The 20537-nt window shown below is 39.1% G+C and overlaps 2 protein-coding genes across 2 annotated transcripts in view; both read right to left on the minus strand.

Moving 5' to 3' along the window:
* Positions 1-41: 41 nt before the first annotated feature.
* On the minus strand, positions 42-12416 carry LOC146463114 (monocarboxylate transporter 13-like). Its single transcript, XM_085084836.1, has 4 exons — positions 11741-12416; positions 7003-7559; positions 4938-5307; positions 42-2540 (listed from the first exon to the last, which is right to left on the minus strand). The coding sequence occupies exons 1-4, from the start codon at positions 12006-12008 to the stop codon at positions 2254-2256; spliced, it is 1482 nt and encodes a 493-aa protein (XP_084940962.1). The 5' UTR covers positions 12009-12416; the 3' UTR covers positions 42-2253.
* A 2392-nt stretch (positions 12417-14808) lies between these two features.
* The window catches only part of LOC146463115 (uncharacterized), a 9202-nt gene continuing 3473 nt past the window's right edge, over positions 14809-20537 (minus strand). Inside the window, exons 2-4 of the mRNA XM_085084855.1 lie at positions 19733-20163; positions 17393-17584; positions 14809-16198 (exon numbers count right to left, since the gene is read on the minus strand). Coding sequence (XP_084940981.1) covers positions 16100-16198; positions 17393-17584; positions 19733-20163 — 722 coding nt within the window. The 3' untranslated portion in view covers positions 14809-16099. The remainder of the gene's footprint in view (positions 16199-17392; positions 17585-19732; positions 20164-20537) is intronic.

The raw sequence follows: 20537 nt of genomic DNA on the forward strand, positions 1-20537 counted from the left end.
AACCGAAAGGCTAGCGACGAATCAATCGGACTTTCTACCATCACGATCGTCAGTGATATTTGATGTTCGCGTCTCTTCGCTTTTTTCGCCGAAACTTCGCATATACTGCGAATATTCTTTTGTTACGCGTTTTTGGTTAACAGACACGCATGATGTCATGGAATCTACGAGCCTTCAGCGGCCGTACATTAAAAAATATTTCTGCGGTGGCCATTTTCGATAGCTATTTTAAAAATCGCGGTCGACTAACATGAGGATTGGGACCGAGGTTCCGTTGGAAACCGTTCGGGTCACTCAAGGGTCTGGGACCAAACTCTACACAGAATCTTTAGCAAACAAGCAAGCGCCATATTGATTTGCCCAAAAAATGGCACGAAACCTATCGTCTTGACCTCTGCGCGGACCAGCTGTTCGCTTTCCCGAGTCTTACAGTTTCACTTACTCCTTTGCCCTGACTATTTCTATTTTAAGAGGAGTCGTTGTGTTTAAGCTTTCGTCGTTGAGAGATTCAAAATTTTGTTCGTTCGCCAATGTAGACTGCAAGCAAGCTCTCTACTAGGTCAGCCGCTCGCGAGCGAAGCAAGCCACGAGAGGATTAGGGCGGGGGCGAGAGCTTGCTCGCAGGTTTGCCACTGACTGTAACTTGACTCACCCAGCAACGTGCGAAACAAATATAAACAATAAATCAAACGAATGCAACATTGTTATTCACACCTGAGAACAAAAGAAATGTTGGACAATGTTGAAGACGATGCTTACAATTGAGGAATTGAGGTATACTTTGCGAGATTGCATTCAAAAGTGTGACCGGCAAGGCTGCATCTGTAAACTGGCCTTGAAACGAACGTAGGATGGCAGGGTGCGGAGCACCAACTGTGTGTCACACGTGTTTAAGATCCTTGTTAAAAAGGAGTCGCGAGAAATCTAGTTTCCTTCCATTTTTTCTTTACCCGACAATTTTTAAAGCGCCCTATTCAAATGCAATTTACTTGACTCTGATGATGACCTCCGCTCAGCTAGTTGTGCAATCCTAAGTCAAGGTCACCCCAAACAGTCCTTCTCAGGACTACACGCACCAGGATGATCATAATTCACGCCCTTGTAATCTTTTATATTCGCTGTGATAACGATAACACATGTTTCATAACATTCAGTATATTTTTATTTTTTGGACATTAGTCATGTTTGCTGAGAATTACTGACTCACACTCATTCACTAACCATGCCAACACTTCCCGAAAATCACCAACTCAGAGGTAGTTTATTTCACAGTCACAAGTATATTCTCTAAAAGCAAAGAGGAAAAAAAATAAATTCTGTTGTAAAATTTCCCCGCTGTTGGACTGAGGTATCCAGATCAAGCAACGTGGCACTGAGAAGTTAAAACAAACTTTTTCACAACAATTTCGATAAGTGAAGTGGAATCCTCAGGACGTGAAGTGCTTCTTTCTTAAGATCCGTTTCTCTGAAGGCAAGAAAGTCGTTATCCTTAGAAATGGCTTCTCTCGCTGAAGTCGTCGTTGAAAAACAGTTCGCCATCGAATCGGCAAACTTTTTTGTCATGTTCACACACACACCTGTTTGTTTTACCACAGTTTTAGGTCCCGCGAACAGTTTCCCACCATGCTTGTCAACTGATCATGTCCAAATATTGTAGCGTTCCTTCATTCAACTTCATGCAGACTTGTATTCGCAAAAAAATAGACCTTATCACGGTTTTGGAAGCCATCTTGAAAGGTAGGCAAACATGTCTTGAAATAACAGTGTTTGTACGGAAATCCGATGTCAGGTAATTTTCATAAAAGTTCGCTTTTGAACAGTTCATGAATTGGAAACTTTTAGCACTAGGAAAAGGATTTTAAGAAAAAAGAATTGAGGGATGTAGCTGAGCCAGAAATTGTCCAGTCGTGTTTTGAGCTTCCCATACATTTCCCTGTATTTTTTCCCGCGAACAGTATTTTTAGTAGCACTTCACGGCTTAATTGTTCGCTATACAGACAAATGTGTGGAAATGTCAAAACTAGATGCTTTCTAGCACAGCTACATTCCTCAGTTATTTTCTGTAAAATCCTTTACAGTCCAGAAATGATGTTTTATGAAAATTATTTGACATCGGATTTCTATACAAACACTGTTATTTCCAGACGTGTCTGTCTGCCCATCAAGATGGCTTCCAAAATCGTGATAATGTCTATAACGTTACAAACTTTTACGGCTTTCCATGTCAAAGCACCTCGAGCTTATAACGCAATGTCATAACACTGTCAGACATTCCACAACAATCAAAGACTCTCTTTCCTTAGGTTCTGTTAACACAATCTTGGGGGAAGAAAAGGATGTTTCATGATTCCGCGAATTCAACCCATTCTGATGTTTGGGCGAAGAATTGGGCACGAGGCTTGTAACATCTTCCCGGCCGATGGAGGTCTGGGTTGACTTGCATAGGGCGGCAAAAACTAACAGAAATGCGCCGCAAATCATCGGTCCAGCGGCAAGATAAAAAACCGGTTTGAAAGTTTTCAGGGAGTCGTACATGAAACCTGTGAAAATAATTTATAAAATTGGATTTACTTATTTGATTTATTAACGAAGTCATTTCATGATAGTTTAATAGCAGTTATTTGAAAAAGAAAAAAAAGGAAATGTGAAACTAAGAAAACGCATTCTTCTTTCTTAAAGCATCTTAGAAATAAGCAAGGGCAAAAGGTATATTGTAGTGACAACTGCTTTCTGTCATAGGCAGATGTCAATAAAGATATTACCGCGAGCGAAATTTCTTGAGTCTTTTTTTTGTTTATCCACATATTAACTGATAGTGACATTTTCACGCACATCTAATCTGCTTTATATCGATGGAAATTACTTCCACAAATGCTGAAGTTGAATTTTTGCATCGTCGTTGACAGTGATTTTTGATAATCATATGCATTGCACTTCATGACAAGAGATTTATTGAACTCTAGATCCTCGAACTGTCACATGACCATGATAATAACCTGGGTCCAATTCACGAAGCCCTACAGACTAATAAGATGTAAATACGTCGATGACACCACCGTGTCAACGAAGCTACGAGTACCAGAGAGGAATGCCAGTAACACCCAGTACCTAGTGGACCATGTGGAGCATTGCTCGTTTACAAATAGGTTCCAACTTAAAGGGGCAGTGTCACCGATTTTTTGTGTTACTTTGAATAGCCAAAAAACATATTTGAATCGATGGAATCGTCAAAATAAAGGTTCAGTTTTGTTAACAATAACCCTAATAATACACTGAAACTAGTATTAATTATCTTTGGCAGGGGATGGCTAGGATGGAAATGGATTGCAACCAATTTTTTCAAGTTCCTCATATGTATTGTAGAGAAATCGTCAAAAACTGCTTATAGTTTGTTCTTCCCTGCATAAATCCCTTGATATTTCCTTCCCGTACCTCTAACAGCAATTTCATGTTAGGAAAAAGGTTCTTTAACCTCGATAAATGTGAAGAGCTACGGATAGCGTTTGCCGTGAACAAGCCTGAACTGCCCCCTTTGACGGCCGAAGGACACGAACTTGAGGTCGTGGAGTGTGCTAAGTTGCTAGGTGTCATAATAACTAGCGATCTATCGTAGAACATGCATGCACGTGCCCGAGGTTGTAAAGAAGAGACTGTTCTTCCTTTTACAGCTCAAGCGAGCGAACATTCCTTCAAAAGACTTGATTACATGCTGTACAAGTGGTATTAGATCTGTCTGTAGCTACGTCGTGCCTGTGTTTCATTCTTCGTTGCCAATGTACCTCGTTAACGTTCTTGAACGTGTTCAGAAGAGGTCTATCTATCATTTGCCCCAATCTCAGTTATTGTAGCGAATGGAGCCTTTGGCAGACCACCATAAAGGCTTATGTGAACCCCTTTATAACGATATCTTGGACGATAGGGCACACCGTCTGCATAATTTATTATGCAGTTTTATTGCCCTGAATACGCCCCAGGTACGCCAGCACCTTCAACTGTGAATTTTAAAACTAACAGGGTGAAGGACAGTTTTATTACATCACAGTGTTTTCGTGTAAATAGTTATAAAAAGTGTATTCATATATTTTACTTTTTTATGACTACTGTAGCTTCTCTTTTTATTGATTGTATAGTATATTTCTATCTATGTATCTATCTATCTATCTATCTATCTATCTATCTATCTATCTATCTATCTATCTATCTATGTATCTATCTATCTATCTATCTATCTATCTATCTATCTAACAATCTATCCATCTATCTATCTATCTATCTATCTATCTATCTGTCTGTCTGTCTGTCTATCTATCTATCTATCATATCTAAAATGCCGTATGAAAATAAAAGATTCTATCTATCTATCTGTTTGTCTGTCTCTCTGTCTGGCTGTCCTAAACAATAGGCTATAGTTATAATGACTATGCATTATTGTTAAGAAACAATACTTAGGATATATCTTTACTTATGAGGGCTTCGCGAATGTGGCCCCTGATCCCTGGAAAATGCGCATGACGACCAGTAGATGATTTAGTGACAGTTATATACGTTTAATTAACAATCATTCCACGAGTGCGCGTTGGATATGAGATGACAGGCTCGTAGCGCCGAGTTGGCTACAATCATCTCGTATCCAACAAGGGCGAGTGGAATAATTGTTTTATTAAAACAATCAAGAAATATTGCTAGATCTTGAGGATTCTGCTTTGCAAGAACAACCCGAAGACTATTTTAATGGTCACTATTTCTCGATTATTGTAATGGCTCCTATGCCATGGCCGATAAGCCAATGAAATCCCCGGGATTGCAATATACAATGATCCAGTGTTTAGTAATGGCTGATATCTCATGGCCGCTCTGCCTATCAAACTCTGTAACTGCATTGTCTCATGATCCAGTCTTAAATAACATTCAATATATCATCATGAAATAGCAATTACCTGCTGCAGGAGGACCCAGTAAATAGGTGAAAGACTGACAGAAAAACAAAATACCCCAAGCGGAAGCAATTTTGTGTACGCCCACAATGTCCAGTGTAACAATTGACATGAGTCCTATATAGGAGCCATCCAGAATGCCCAGTACCACAACATACAACACCAAGGCCCAGTAAGAGCTCGCCAAAGGACACAACACAGAGGCAAGTCCAGACAGAAACATACAGATACGATATATATGAATGTTTTTGAAACAACAAACGTCAGAAATGCGCCCGAACAGCATACGACCGACAGCCGAAGAAATCCCGAGGTACGATATAAGCCAGCTGCTTTTGGACAGGGGTATTCCCAAATCTTCGGAATAGCGGACCTGAAAATATAAGAACAAAAAGCCGCAGATAATTAGCAGTTGTGTAATGAACTTCGCAAATTTAAAAAGATGGAGAAGCGCCATGCAAATTAGCCAATATGATCTCCCACAAATTGTAATTTTTGCTCCCATCCTATCGTCGATTCCATTGTTATACAACCTTCGAAGAAAAGCCTCTGACTAAAAGAATTGGCAATAGGATTCCCTCAATCTTTCATACCTTTATTGGTTTCTCAAACCTTCAAGTCTATTGTGTTGTTCCGTTGTCCAGTCTATTGTGTTGTTCAATTGCTAAGTCTATTGTGCTAATTGTTCTGTTGTCCAGTCTATTGTGTTGCTCTATTGTCCAGTCTATTGTGTTGTTCTATTGTTCAGCCTATTGTGTCGTTCTATTGCCCAGTCTATTGTGTTGTTCTATTGTCCAGTCTATCGTGTTGCTCTATTGTCCAGTCTATTGTGTTATTCTATTGTCTAGCCTATTGTGTATTTCTGTTGGCCAGTCTATTGCGTCGTTCTATTGTCCAGTCTATTGTGATGTTCAGTCTATTCTGTCTTTTATGCTGCGTAGTTATTGTGCTTCTGTCTATATGTTGTATCTTTTTGATCACTGGTGGGCCTGTTATATGGCGACCACCCAGATCTGGGGCTAGATTCATGACGCCTTCCTAAATTAAGATTTATCATAAGCATATTGTTGTTGTTTCTTGAAAACAATGCCTTGGGTATACTTTAACATAGGATGGCTTTGTGAATCTGGCCAATCTATCCAAGATGTTTTGATCGTCTTGATTTACCAGAATCGTTTACAATCGTCGCGTGAAGCATCAATTAATGTATGAGGTACATCGCATGATTTTAAATCAAAATTCTAGGATACCCAAGGCAATTCCGCCATTTTGGATTTCTCGATTTCTTCAAAACCTAAATATCTCGTCAAATCGATTCTATTAACCTGACTCAAAACTAACAAAGAAATGCTTATACTAAACAAAAATGTAAGATTATCGACGAAACATTGAAAATTTCCTCAGAAAGGTAAAAGGATTAACATTGAAAAACATGGCTGTGAAAATCTGCCACATGAGCAATTAGCTGCTTAAAAGTCAAAGAGTTTGGAGGTGTTTGTTTGTGATTCAACATGTTATAAATGTTGAAAGTCAGCTCTCTCTCCTCCCTGCCACACGAAAAAATGCTTAACCTAGACAGAGTTAAACATTTAACCCTTCCAGTCGACCGGGGGGGCGGAGTTTGCCCGGGGCGACTTTGAACTTGTATAAATTTTTTAATTTTTGTGTAAATGCCATGAAACTTCAGGACTTTTTCAGAAATTTATCTGGCAAAAATTTTGTGTGGTCGTTTGGTGTTCATTGACATTGATGTTGCCATGGCAACTAATATTTAATGGCAGGTTTCCTTGTGTTTTCAGCCCTTATTAGTATTCCTTTATTGGTTTTGATTAGTTTTGCTTAATTTTGGTGCTTTCCTGAAGTTTTGGGGAAATCCAGAAATCCAAGATGGCGGATCCAAGATGGCCGCCATTTGTCAATCATGACGTTATTAACACGTCATATAACGTCATCACTTTTTGTTGTGGGCACATCTTTGGACGTACTATCTATCCTCCAAGCCTCACTGTCATATAGTACCCGATCCGAAAAGAGAAATAAAAGCCCAGTCTAAATAGGATTTACATACCAAAAAGAAGTGAGGTATGAAATAGCCAAACCCAGCCACTGTAGTAGCTATTGTCCACGTAACGAATGCCTTGTTCTTCAAAACCGACATGTCGAAACACTGGCTCGTTTCAGGAGGCATATGAATAGGGTTCCTGTTAACTCTTTTATAAACAAGCCCTGCTATTGCCATCATTATTCCACCGAGACCCATAATACGAAATGTGGTTTGCCAGCCGAAATTCTCAACAAGAACTTGCAACGTTGGCGATAAAGCTAGAGTCCCAAAGCTGCTACCTGATGCTACAATCCCAGTTGCTAAAGAAAGATGCTTGTCAAAGTAATCTGCTGTTACAATAAGAGCCATTGTCCCACACAGGCTGGTGCCAATCCCCAGGAGAAGACCATAGCTGATGTATAGGAAGAGGAGGCTTGGCGCGTAGGAACTGAGGAAGAGTCCAACACTCATTATTAGTCCTCCCGCAATTGTGACGACGCGTACACCATAACGGCCCGCGAGGGAACTGGTGACAGGACTAAAGAGAAAGAGGAGGTTGACGGATATAGAGCCAATCCAAGCTGAGTAAAGAAGAAAACAAAGAATTATTCACGTTTTTCTCGCCATCAAAGTAATAGACCCTTAAAATTGACTTAAAAGATCAACCGTAGTGCTCAAACTACTCATGCACCATGTTTTAAATTCACTTCTTTACGAACCATACCCCCCAAAAGACTAACTTTAATCCAATAGGCCAATACAATATGATCTTTCACTAAAGAAAATCGTCAAAACAAAACGCCCATATATTCTGCGATTGAATATATCATTATACTTCAAATAAGCCAGATTACTGATTTCTTGGTAGAACAATTATAGAAACCATTCGCCCGGTTAGTGACAAATGTTTCTTAACAAGAGTCAATTTTTGTTCGGCTTTGAATACTAAATTTTAAAATCTTACTATTCTATGAAAACATTGGCGAAGTACCATGTCTGTAATTGTTCTGTAATCGGCGAAAAAATATTTAAAAATAAACTTATCGGGCCCGATAAGTTACCGGGACTGTCGAGAAACGGGCCCCAGTCCACAACGTGCTAATGAAGCGAATCGAGGATTCTGTCGGATACTTGGGGCCGAGGTTAACGGCAGACAGCAAGGACGACAACGCACGACCTTTTCTGAATAAGGTCTCATATACAAAAGGGTCAAAGAAATTATTGGCAGGTCTTTGTTTGCATGTTCAGCCTCATTAGCGCACATTAGCACATATAATATAAAGAACCAAACTAGCCACAAATAAATGCACTCCCGATAAAATGGCAAAAACTTGACAAAACTTAATTCCCCACTACAGAAACTGTGAAAACATTGTTTCTAGTATAAGGGATTGTGGAATCGTTTGCCTGGGTAGACTAATAGACATCGCGCCGACGAATAAGTTCATTTTTTGGCATTTTGTTTAGGTAATAACGTAGCTCTTGTTTCACGTTTCACCTTGTTATTTTGAAGTTTTTAACGTTTACTTTTCGAAATTAGACAAAATCAGTTACTGTAAAAGAATATTTTAGCAAACCAGGTAATCTTTAGCAGTTCAGTCATTCCAAACTTTGTGGTAATATGGGGAAAAAGTTTGGATAAATGAGTCTTCGAGGTTTAGACTATGGAAGGTTCTAAATCGATACTAACGTATTTCGAAAGATAGACCGAACAAGCAAATTCGTCTTTGAAGTTGAACATTGGTTTGCATATTAATGTATTTTTTCTTACTCTTAACGTAAAAATTTTGGTCTGGCTACGTGCGGCCTGTCGTGTTTCTTGAAAGTCCCTTTAAGTTATTGAGCCCGGAAACTATCTTCTCAGCAAAATGTTCCACGACAAAGATTCAACAGCTACTACAATTTTATGCAACAAATTGTTAACGTTACTATTAATCCTATCGGCCAGGAAGGGGGAATCCTACCCGCGGCGACTTTGAAACTGAGTAAATTTTTTATTATTTCAGCAACTGCAAAGACCATGAAACTTCGTGACGTTTAAAGGCTGGTTTTCACTAGCGACGGAGTCGGAGTCGTAGGCGGAGTCGTAAGAGCGCTTATGACCTAGTGAAAATCAAAAATCGGAGTCGTAAGCGGAGTGATAAGCGCGACGGAATCGGAGTCAGAAGAATCAGAGCGTTTCCATTTTCTTCCGACTCCGCTTACGACTCCGTCGCTTACGTTCCGCTTAAGCAAAGCTGTTTTCACTAGATCATAAGCTCTACGCTTCTGATTACGACTCCGACTCCGACTCCGTCGCTAGTGAAAACCAGCCTTTAAGAGTTTTGTCTGGAAACAATTTGATGTGGTCGGTTAGTGTACATTGAATTTCTTGTTATCAGGGCAATCGATTTTTGACAGGCATTTGTTTCAGAAAATGGAATATTTCTGTTTTAAATGAAGAAAAGTTACTTTCCTCCTAGTAAGCTGTCTAGTTTTTAGCTCATTTTACTGTTCTTCTACTGGTCTAAATTGCTTTTTATTCAATTTAGTGGTTTATTAAAGTTTTGGAAAAAAACAGAGATTCAAGATGGCGGATCCAAGATGGCCACTGTTTGGTAATCATGGCGCAATTATTACGTCATATGACGTCATCACTTCTCGTACTAATCTCGTCCCATGCCCTCTCTCTTCCTCCCTTTTGAAAGGACCCTGGTTGCCTTACAAAATTTGCTGTTAGGGGTAGGGCCGGAGAAGCCGGCCGCGACGTTTGTGATATCAAGTGGTTCTATAAAGGCGTTTTTCCACATCACACACGCATTTCCGCCCTTGAAGATGTTCATTTCTTTGCCACTCAGATAGAGTGTTGAAAATCTACAAGAATTACGTTAAAAATTCTTATTTCAGAAGTGGAACACCATCAGGAAGGCCTGACAGACGCTCGTGTTAAAAACACTTACACGTTCAAACATGAATAAGGGCAGGAGTCAGTCGCCAGCTTTACGCTTTTACGGAGCTCGAAATGGGATGAAATGGGAAAAAAAGATCATTTTAGTATTTGCAGAAAGCTAAAAGCCAAGAAACTTGGCAACATAATGTAAGCCAAGTGATAATTTTGACTGAATTGTAACTTCTTTAAAATACGAACGGACGGAAACACCATTAAACAGCCGAGAAACGAGAATCGCATGTGAATTCAAAGGTTATTATTCCATTATTTCATGCCCTTCTTCGCTAGCTTTAAGAAAACATTTTAATGAAACCAAAATTGAATTTAGAGTGCTGATTGTGATCGAAAATGATGTCTTTCCTCACAGCAAAGCGGTCACCAAATCAATAGCGTGCTTGGAAAAAAATAAGCAGCTTTATTGTATTAACTGATTTGACACTGAAGGAAGTTGTATTTGAAAGATATAAATGTTGTCGGATGCAAGAATTTTTTGAACAAGGGACAAAGAAGAAGGACAGATCGATCTATATCGGCTAACAAAAACTGTCTTTAAAACGGAAAAAAGGTATCTGGAAACACAAGAGTCAAAATTTGTTTTAAGTAATTTGCCTAAATGTTCTCGATTGTAGGTCCCCGTTTTAATCTCAGTTTAAATACGAACAGTGTCACTTAAGAGTCGTGCTCAAGGTCAAATCGTGGCGGTTTCCTCTTTGAATAATTTATAACTTGAACTTGCAACAGCCTGTCTCAGGTGCAAAAAAAGTTTTGACGACATTTGCATATGACTGTCGTGATTAAAATCTGTTGTCTTTTCCATTGTAACGCAATACTTTTTCATATCTTAGGATTTTTAATTCACTTTCGGCTGGTTTTAAAAAGCCCTTTACCTCTCCTGCAATTTAAGCTGAGAACTATTACTGATTAAAGAAAAAAGTTACATTTTAAGGGTTGATGGAAAATCAAAACATTTGCAAATTAGGATACAATGCTACAATGAAATAAAATAATGAGCCAATTCCTCCGTAGTCTCAGCATAGTTTGACTCAACTGCAGTGCTAAACGAACTTTAAAACAATTGACTGAAAACCATTAAGTATGTTGAAAATAAATCTAACTTGAAATTTTGCCTTTATATTATTCATAGCATGATTCCCAAACTAAGGTGTAAATACCAAATTTGCATTTCGCACATATAGCTAAATAAACCAATCAAATATCGCGAAATGATGCAGCAGAAATTTCACTGGCTCTATTAAATCGCTGTTCTCAAAATGAAATTTTTTCCTTAGTCAAGCTCAGTGATCGATTATGCAACGAAAGGGAAGTTTTTTTGTACGATCAAAGTTCCTTCGGTTAAAGAAAGAATTATATTATTGCAAAACCTACATCAAGGTCTTTAACGTCGAAGAACGAAGGACAGCTATGCTATTTCGTGTTGACAAAAACATATTTAATCCAAGGGAAAAACGCGAGGAATATTCCATCTGAGCATTTTTGTTTTTACACGATTCGTACACAAACTATATATTGAAAACTTATTGCTCTGCCAATCTATAAATTATATACCAACTATGACTGGGATATACTTATGCAATAAAATCATTTCAATTCTAAAATTAAAGGCCTATTTTTTCCAGGTTGCGTTTGCTATCACGTACGATGCAATTAAATTCACAGGAAGTGGTGAAATTACATTTGTTTTGCAGTCATGGGCTAGATTTGAATACTGCAAATGCATTTTCCTAGTTTTTGTTTTAAATTTATTATTATTATTATTTTTTTCAGTTTGTGCAAAAACAAAAAGTGACACAAAAAAAATAAAAATTTGCTTACCGGTACTAGCTTTGCTTGCGTTGAAATGATCCAGTAACACAACAAGAAGAACTCCGAACGATGTATGGATGCCATAAACCATGAACATCACAAAAAATGATCCTGCACACACTACCCAAGCCCATCCTCGATCCTTCGATGGGCTATAAATGGTTGGAGGCTGTCTGTGCGCATAGTTTATCAGAATATTGCTTCCTCCGACTGGAATCGAAGTAAGATTTTCGATGTTCATCGACGAATGTGATCGAGCAGCGCTTAGATCGTTCATGTCACGACCAAGTCAGTCTAGTGACAGATGTATATGACTCACTTTGTAAACAAATATCTTTCCTGAAGCGACCGTACCGCGTCGATCGCAAATAGAGACCCAGGGATAACAGAACGAACGGTCAATTCAAAGACCTTTAAAACCCAATGCCATACTTTGACCAGCTTACGCAAGTCGAAATACAAGATTTTCCGGAAAACCAAGAATGCGAAAACTAGCGTCGATAACTGGGGCGCAATTAGTAGAAACCTATTTACTTTAATTTCCATATTAATTGTCTCCGTTCCTACCGGTGCAAATTGCCTCATATTCTCGCTCCGTGGATGCGGTTAACACAATGATGATTTTAAAGTTGCGGAGCCGTTAACAAAAAGATCTACCGATTGATAATCAAACTTTTCGATCAATTCTTTTTTTATTCACGTATCAGATCGCCGAACGTTTAAATTAGTTGCTCCTGCCTCAATTCAAGCTTTACGTATTAAAAATTTGTTTAGTTCTCGAAACGTGTCTTAGCTGAGGATTTGGCTGGGATTTGCCAACAACCAATAAAACACGATAGTGACACAGGAGAAACAAGTTTTGTAGCAGCTGTCCGACAATTTAATAATTGATAGTTGCACGAAGATGAAACTTTCGGCTTTACCGCGGGGTAAGGACTTGTAAAACTTACAGATGACGTAAAACAGAGAAAAAAAAGTTAAAACAATCGGATGGAAAACAAACAACGAACTTGAAAAACTAGCGAGGTAAATGATCAGACAGAGGTCAATCTAAACTTTTCTTTGTTTTGTTCAATTCTTTATTGAATGAACTCAAAATATTTTGAAACCAAGGTCTGATCATTATTTTCTCGATGAAGATCAGTGCAACATTCGGAACAAAATTGAAAGTTGATGAATCGAGGCTGTTTCTCAATTAAGAGAATCCAGTTTAAGACAACCTCCTGCGATATTCAAAATCGCGGCCAGAAAAGGATCAACTGGGATCCGCGTGGGAAGTTTATCCATTTACCCTCAAGAAAATGCTATTTTGATACAAATTTGGCATGGCTGTGAAAACCAAACAGTTACGAAACGTGTAAATGTAACATACTTTTCAATTCGGCAACGTACCATTACCGAGGAAACAGGGTTACCCTTTCAGAATTCCGGTCATTTCCAGAAATTTTCTATTGGGACGAGCCAAGAAGTCGTGTTCTATTTACATGCTAACCGGAATTTCCGGTATTTTTTGGAAATGGTAGACAATGTGGACCTACGTAATACACCATTTCCGAGTTATTTTGAACCTCATTATGAAAGGGAGGTTAACTGCAAAGCTTTTTATATGAAAATTAGTTTTGTTTGCCGATCAATGAAAACAAATTTTCGTAACAAAACTATGCACAAACCCTTACTTTCACAATGCAGTTCAAGGCAAACTTGGAAATGGTCTTTTCCAGCACCACCGTATATCTTTGTAATGAAATAAAATTACATTCTTTTAATATTAGGTTCTCCATAACAAATTCACTAAATAACGTTATCATATTTTATCCCATTTTTTTTTACATTTACCTCAAATACTTATTACAAGGTCTGTGACTATTATTATTTACAGCAATGTAAAGGACAAATTTTCTTAGATGTTTTGGCGTGTCCTATCGTTGTATATTTTTAACGAGTTATGCAAAGTGTGTGAGTCAAAAAATACAATGATACGTACACACCAAAACATGTAATAAGAGATTTATTATCCAACTTAGAGCTTGGCAAAGAAACTAAGATGGAAAACTGAAAGAAAATGAGCACGCGCGTAAGAAAACCGGTTTATTGCTGTACAAATAACTAACAGTACGAATATCGCGAATAACTAACAGTACGAATATCGCGTCTTATTCAACACATTGTAGCACTATACAACATGCAGATAACCTGCGATATATCACATTTCCAGTGTCGGGGAGAAAAATGGCAAAATAAAGATCGTCTCCAGCTTTTCTGCAATGAGACTGTGCTTTGTTATCAATGTGTTTAATAGAAAAAACAATCATCCTACTCAATCTTGCAGAATATTCCCTGACTTTAACCGACGAGGCCGCAGAAGATATTCCGCGCGATTTCGCAGGATAGTTGTTAAATATCCGTACCCATTTCGCGCGTTCGTTAGTAACCCATGTAGTGAACGAGATTATTATGTCAGGTATTTAGTTATTTGGATACCGAAAATTCTTATTTCAAAACTTAAATATGAGCATTAATTTATCAACTGAATTATTTACATCATACAAACTGTATATACTACGCTAAGAGACCCCAATGCCTTGGCTTTCGCGTATTGTTTTATTTTTTTTTTTTCGGTTTATTTTGCCCTATACATGCATCGATCAATTGTAAGATTCTCCAAAATTATGCCCACCAAACTTTACTCCGAAAGAAATCAGTGAAAGATCATCACGGCAACAGAAATGCCCAATTTTAAATAGACGCGGAGCAGGAATTTGAACAAGCCAATTTTGAAATGTTCAAAATGCCCCGGGAGGACTTTCGAATTGATCAGCGTATTATGCGAGTCTCAAGCCTTCGGTTCACGGCCATAGAACGCGACTCCGGACCATCTATAGTTTTGTCACCGAAGAGCATGCAAAGTGAATTCTTTTCGACAAATAAGAAAAATAATCCTGTAATACTTGCTAGGCGACATTCGCGACTCTTGGAATATGTTATACAATCTACGAAAATCTTCGGTTATCTTCGGCAGCGATCTTCGAAAATGTTCGACAATGTTCGGAAATCGCCAGACTGTCTTCGAAAACGCATTTCACTCGGAAAAAGTTGGCTGGTATGCAAGACTTGAGTAACATTAATTTTACAAATGGTCGGTTTGATAGGGGCCCTGTAAGCATAAAATTCAGCAGTTTTAAATACAAAGGCTTAGACATAAAAATACCCACGTCTTAGCCCGGAAAATTAGCCGTATAACAGCTAACAATTAAATATATCCTTAAATCTTGGTCCGCGTGAAGGGCTACTCCACCCAGACATGCACATTCACCCTTAAATCAACCCGCTTAATACGGATACCCCGTAACTACTATTATTTTACTTCCAACTCAACTTTAGCCTACAGAACAGGCGTGGGTTTCTTTTTTTTTTTTTTTTTTTTGCGTTTTTTAGGGGAGCGGAGGCAAGCGCGAGTCACGTGACTCGCGCTTGCTTCCGCTCGCCTGAGAAACGCAAAAAACAAACAAACAAACAGCAACAACAACAACAACAAAATTCACACCTATTCTGCAGGGTAACACAACTTTTACTCGTCAAAGCTTAAAGGGGAAGTATCACACAAATTTGCTGTCATTTCAAAACCCAAAAATGTTTGTCTGTCAGCAGAAACAAAGAAACAATTGTCAAGTTTGTTATAAAATATCACCCCGGTGCAATAAAACTGTCGATTAGTGTCTCTGGCCAGAGACAGAGTAGACCGGTATGGATTGAAACTTGAAAAATGTTAGGCTAATGTTTTTCAAGTTCTCGCATTTTTGTTTCCAAAATGCGCTAGAACAGATCACGAGTTGTTTCTTTCAAGAACTGAGTTCATTTCTTTTCTCTCGTTATTCTAGAATTATTTGGCAGCTAATTGAAGGTCTTATTTCGTCATTTTTAACAAAAGATATCAAAAACCTCATGATACTTCCCCTTTAAGTGAAACGAATATCTGGACACCGTAAAGAGATTCGAGTTCTAACGTCTCGAGCGTTAGCCCTTCGTCAGAGCGATTTGCGTCGGGATAAAATCAAACATTCGCTTCCACTCCCCCAACAACGCAGCAATCCGCTTCTTTAGAAACTAACTCCCTTACTTTAGTGAAACCAGATTGATACTGAATCGGACTGTCACGAATTTTACACCCGGCGAAAACAATTAGAAGCCATTGGGGTCAACCTCCTAGAAAAGCCCACGGATTTATTTTTCCGTAGTTTTAGGACGTTTTTCCCTGCTGAGTCAGGTGTTAAATAGCCTGTGAACAGGCTCCCAAGTGGGGTATAGGGCGAAAAGAAAAATCGGCGAGCCGGGCGGGCGGAGCGCCCCACTTGGGAGCCTGTTCACAGGCTAGGTGTTAAAGCTTGTTGAAGCCTCAAGTTCATCCGGAGAAGCCGGCGGAGGGTCCTGCACGACCAGCTTGGAGGTTTCATCAAAAGCCAGGTTTACCTGTGGTAGTAATTTTTATGTGTAATGATTAATATTAACATATTATAAAAAAAATACTTTATCTATGTGTCGAAGGAATTAGCAAGGCGGTTACATTCAACTTGGCATTAGAGCTAGCCAAAGTAAGGAGTCCACCCAATCAAAGACCTTGCCTCCGAGAACGTAATTTTTTATATATTTATTTATTAGTTGGTTTTTTGCTTGGATGAAATAGACAATTTTTAAAATTCATTTAATGGACAAAATCTACAAAATCGAAAACGTGTAAGGTATGACCGTACAAGCGGTGAGTGTATCGATTTGTATTAATTGATCGAAGAAATTGATAACGTTTAAATGTGATATATCGATTGCTATCGATAATAAAACACGTGCTATTTATGGGTTTTCATCGACTGAACATGTTGGTTGACAGTAGGTAGCTTCTAGCTAGGACCACAAACCTCCTCATCAAGTCAGCTTCGCACACAAACTCCCTTCCTTGTCTCCCAAGTCATACCAAGTTAAAAGAAACAATTGCTGGACACAATTCCCGTGAATTTGGGTACTTTATATAAGACAGAACTTTTTGTTATTTTCATATGACTTCTGTTATCATTCTCATTCTCATTTATTCCCCAGGCTTAACGTATTCCATCACATTATTTCCATTGAGCATATGCCGCATATGACATTCCAATCCTAGCAGTGTGCAGGATGTTTGTCCCATGAACCTAGTTTAATGGCCTTAGCTCCCACGAGTCTCCTGTAGCTCAGTGGTAGAGCATCCCAACTAGTAATTGGAAGGTCTTAGGTTCGACTCCTGATAGGAGCACTCGGATTTTTTCCGAGTATGCCTGTGTCACCTACTGAATAATACATCATTCTCAGAATTATCTGTGTCACGTTTTAGTAAGAATTTAGGGTGGGGGACACCTTGTGATGTCTATCACACAGTTAATGCATCTCATTAGCGTGTGTTTCTGGACATCCGTCACAGCCCCGGTTGGGTAAATACCAGAATAACATTATGTGTTGGGCAGCTTTGGAAGATTAAGTCATTGATATCTGCTACCACTTGGGTAAATTATTTCCAAGGAATTTGCGAGTGTCAAAGTGTGGGAAGAAGGGGGGAGGAGTAGGTAGGGGCCAGTTATTCTTCCCAAGGCAAACTTCTCACAACTAATCTGTTTTGTTATACTTTAGAGATCTTACCACGGATGAATCTTCATAAAGATTCTTGTCTGAACGATCGTTGAACGAAACAAACTGTGCGTTGATGACGCTCTCTATTTCACCAATATTCTGCTCTTCCATGTCATCAGCTTCACTGTTTGGGTATGAATACTGATGAAACAACTCTCTTTCTAGTCTGCGCTTTCTTCTCACCTTCTGTACATGGCGTACCTGCGAAGCAAATTAAACCCCAAAAGATGTTATGTATTCAGTATGAGATTGAAATGCGCAAAATTCAGCCGTCGGCTGTTCACTCGGACTACTAGCCAAGAGTCGTTTCGCCGAGTCGGTATCTGTTGATCGGGTCGCCCGATTACTACTCTACGTCAAACAAACAGTAGCCTTGACGCCCTCCCCCTCCCCCCACACTATATAGGTATGTGTGGCCCAAAGGGTATGGTTTTTGAGCTGTTTTGGTCTGATATAGGGTACAGAGTTTAACTATTTTGGTCTGAAGGCCTGAAAATGGGTATGGATTCTAGAAACCAGGTGTAAAAATGGGAATGACTTTTAAAGGCCAGGCCCCAGTTGTTCAAAGGGCGGATAACTTTATCCACTGGATAAGTTGCTATCTAGCGGAGCAAAGGTACTCCAACTGACGCTTTTGGCAAGTTTTCCACACAATCCCATTCTTAAATTTGACATATGTTTCTACTCTTTTCACAAATTATATAACTATCCGGAAAATCTTGCACACATTCTATCTGCCGGATAGCGAACCATCCAGTGGATAAAATTATCCGCTCTTTGAAAATCTAGGGCCAGATCTAAAGAAGGCTACCGAAAAAGTTTTGGTCTAAAACAGGGGCAGGGTTTGGAGAGCCAAGTTGCACATCCCCACCCCTCCCCACCTAAATTTCATGGAGTACCCCTCCCATCCCAACCCATACATGAAGGGCCTTAACAAGCAGACTTACAGTCTGTAAAGTAACACCCCCTTCCTTCTCTGTTTGGCATGATACTGCCAGAAAGAGAAGGAGAAGAAGTCTCTTAACCTTTTTGCTCCCATGATCTGAAGTTCAATTCTCCTTAATTACAGCCATACACTTCTTTTTAAGGTTAGTTCAGAGAATTTGGTGTTACACCAAACAATATCACCTAGTTGATGATTTTCGTTATTGTCATCACCTGTCTGGTTGACAATGTGTTGATGATGTAAGGAGAAATTACATATTGATCACTGGGAGACCCCCTATAGAAGCTTGCTCCTCAGTCCCTTCATTGGTGGCTCTCACTTTTGTCCTGTTTCAATGATATTGAAACTGTTTAAAAATAACGATCAAGTTTCTGCCGAGGTACTATTAGATGATAGTTGCCCCATGGAAATTTGATGTTCTTAAAACAAATATTGGCCTGAGAAGCAAAGCTTTGGGGAATTGTATGCTAGTACTGAGGCACTGAAACACTCAATTGTTTTTATTGTTCACCAGAAGATTTTCCTCTGCTCAAAAGTCACTGAGACTGGCATTTCAATTTAACAGCTCACCAATTTGACCCTCAAGACAAAAGGTTGAAAACAAAAAAAGATAACTAGAAAATGAATAGGACGAAATACAAAGAAAGCAACCTGTTTGCTACTGAAAATTTTGAAAGAATAAAGGGGATATATTTTTGCAGATGTACCATCCATCTGGGCATTTTGGCTGGATGGACGCTATGTGCTGGAAGTGTTTCTCTGAGGATGAATGCTGTCATGCTATGTAATAAAAAATAATAGAAAACAGGATGGCGACGAGTGCTTACTCAAGGCTGGGGATTTTTGCCATAGGAGGAGACTGCTGACACCTTTTTTAGTGAGTAGGCTAGTCTCCCTCCACCTTGCATTCGCTTTTGGCTCGTCATGCAATCTTTCCTCCCAATGAGACGAGGAAAGATTGCACAAGTGATGATGAGCCAACAGAGGGTTTGCGAGGGAAGCTAGCAGCAGGGATGCTTACACTAGGATTTACAGTATTTTTGCCAGAACGGATCCTGTTACCCAATAGTATTCCTATGCTGAAAAACACTAGATGTATCACATCACAAGATCAATACAATTTATCCAAACCTTGGTTATAATGTCTGGAATCAAACAATTGTGTGGAAAAGCAAGCTGTATGACAAGGTGTGTTTTGAATAATTCCATCAGTCATTTGAGCCATTGAAGTAAAAGTCAATGGTCACCAGTTTTCTCCTTTTCATTTGTCATTCTTTCCGTGGGACTTAAACAAACTTTGATTTCAACAGTTTACTCGTGAATGTACTTAACATCTCGGCACGTCATGTCAAAACTTACAGTGCCTAGCTAAAAGTCTTAACTTAAAGTTAATAATTACTCACCAAAAAATATGAAATCACAATCGCCAACAAACATCCTATTGGTATAATTATGTAGTCAAGTAACTTCATGTTAAAATGATGCCTGGGAAAGCCATGGGATGGAGAGGTGGTTGTGTAATTCCGAAAATGTGTTGTAGAGGGTTTAGTAGTTGATTCCATGGTGCTCAAAGAAGTCGGCAAAATTGTTGCATTTTTTGAAATATTTCCTTTCCCTCCTTCACTTCCTTCCAGCAATCCAGAAATGCTAGGTGTTGGGGAATAGTTTGTTGTTGGGGTCTTGTAAACACTTGTGCCAACTGTTGTTGTTTCTGGGTTTAATTTGTTGCCTGTGATGTTTAAGAGTTTTGATTCATTTTGGTGACCAGCGGTTGGAAGTTGAATGCCATTCCCACTTTTATCACTGATGTTTGCAAACAGAGATATTCCATTTGCTGAAACAACAACAAAAGCAAGGCAGTTAACATTCAGTAACATATAATTGTGTAAAATAAATGCTCTGTACTGGTCAACAATATGTAATATAATATTATTATAACTTGCTAACACCCCTCTGCCTCTCAACTGTGTGGTTGTGTATATATATTTATCTAGAAGCTTCTCTCAGCTTGTCTCAGTGTGGAGGCACAGGGTGTAGTGGTTATTGTGTCAGACTTCCAATCGGACAGTCAGAGGTTCTTGGCCTGGTTGGTCTCTTCATTGCTGTGTTGTTTCCTTAGCACCACATTGTCTCTCTTCACCCAGGTGTATAAATGGGTACCGGCAACATACTGCTAGGGGGAACCCTGCGAAGGACTAGCATCCCATC

Source organism: Pavona decussata, unplaced genomic scaffold (genome assembly GCF_977016875.1).
Source record: "Pavona decussata unplaced genomic scaffold, jaPavDecu1.1 SCAFFOLD_180, whole genome shotgun sequence".
Classification (NCBI taxonomy): domain Eukaryota; kingdom Metazoa; phylum Cnidaria; class Anthozoa; order Scleractinia; family Agariciidae; genus Pavona; species Pavona decussata.

Coding starts and splice junctions, on each gene's coding strand:
- LOC146463114 (XM_085084836.1), bottom strand. CDS start 12,008: ATGAACGATCTAAGCGCTGCTCGATCACATTCGTCGATGAACATCGAA. Junction 7,560..11,740: donor CGCAAGCAAAGCTAGTACCG/GTAAGCAAATTT, acceptor TTCTTTACTCAG/CTTGGATTGGCTCTATATCC. Junction 5,308..7,002: donor TCATACCTCACTTCTTTTTG/GTATGTAAATCC, acceptor TTATATTTTCAG/GTCCGCTATTCCGAAGATTT.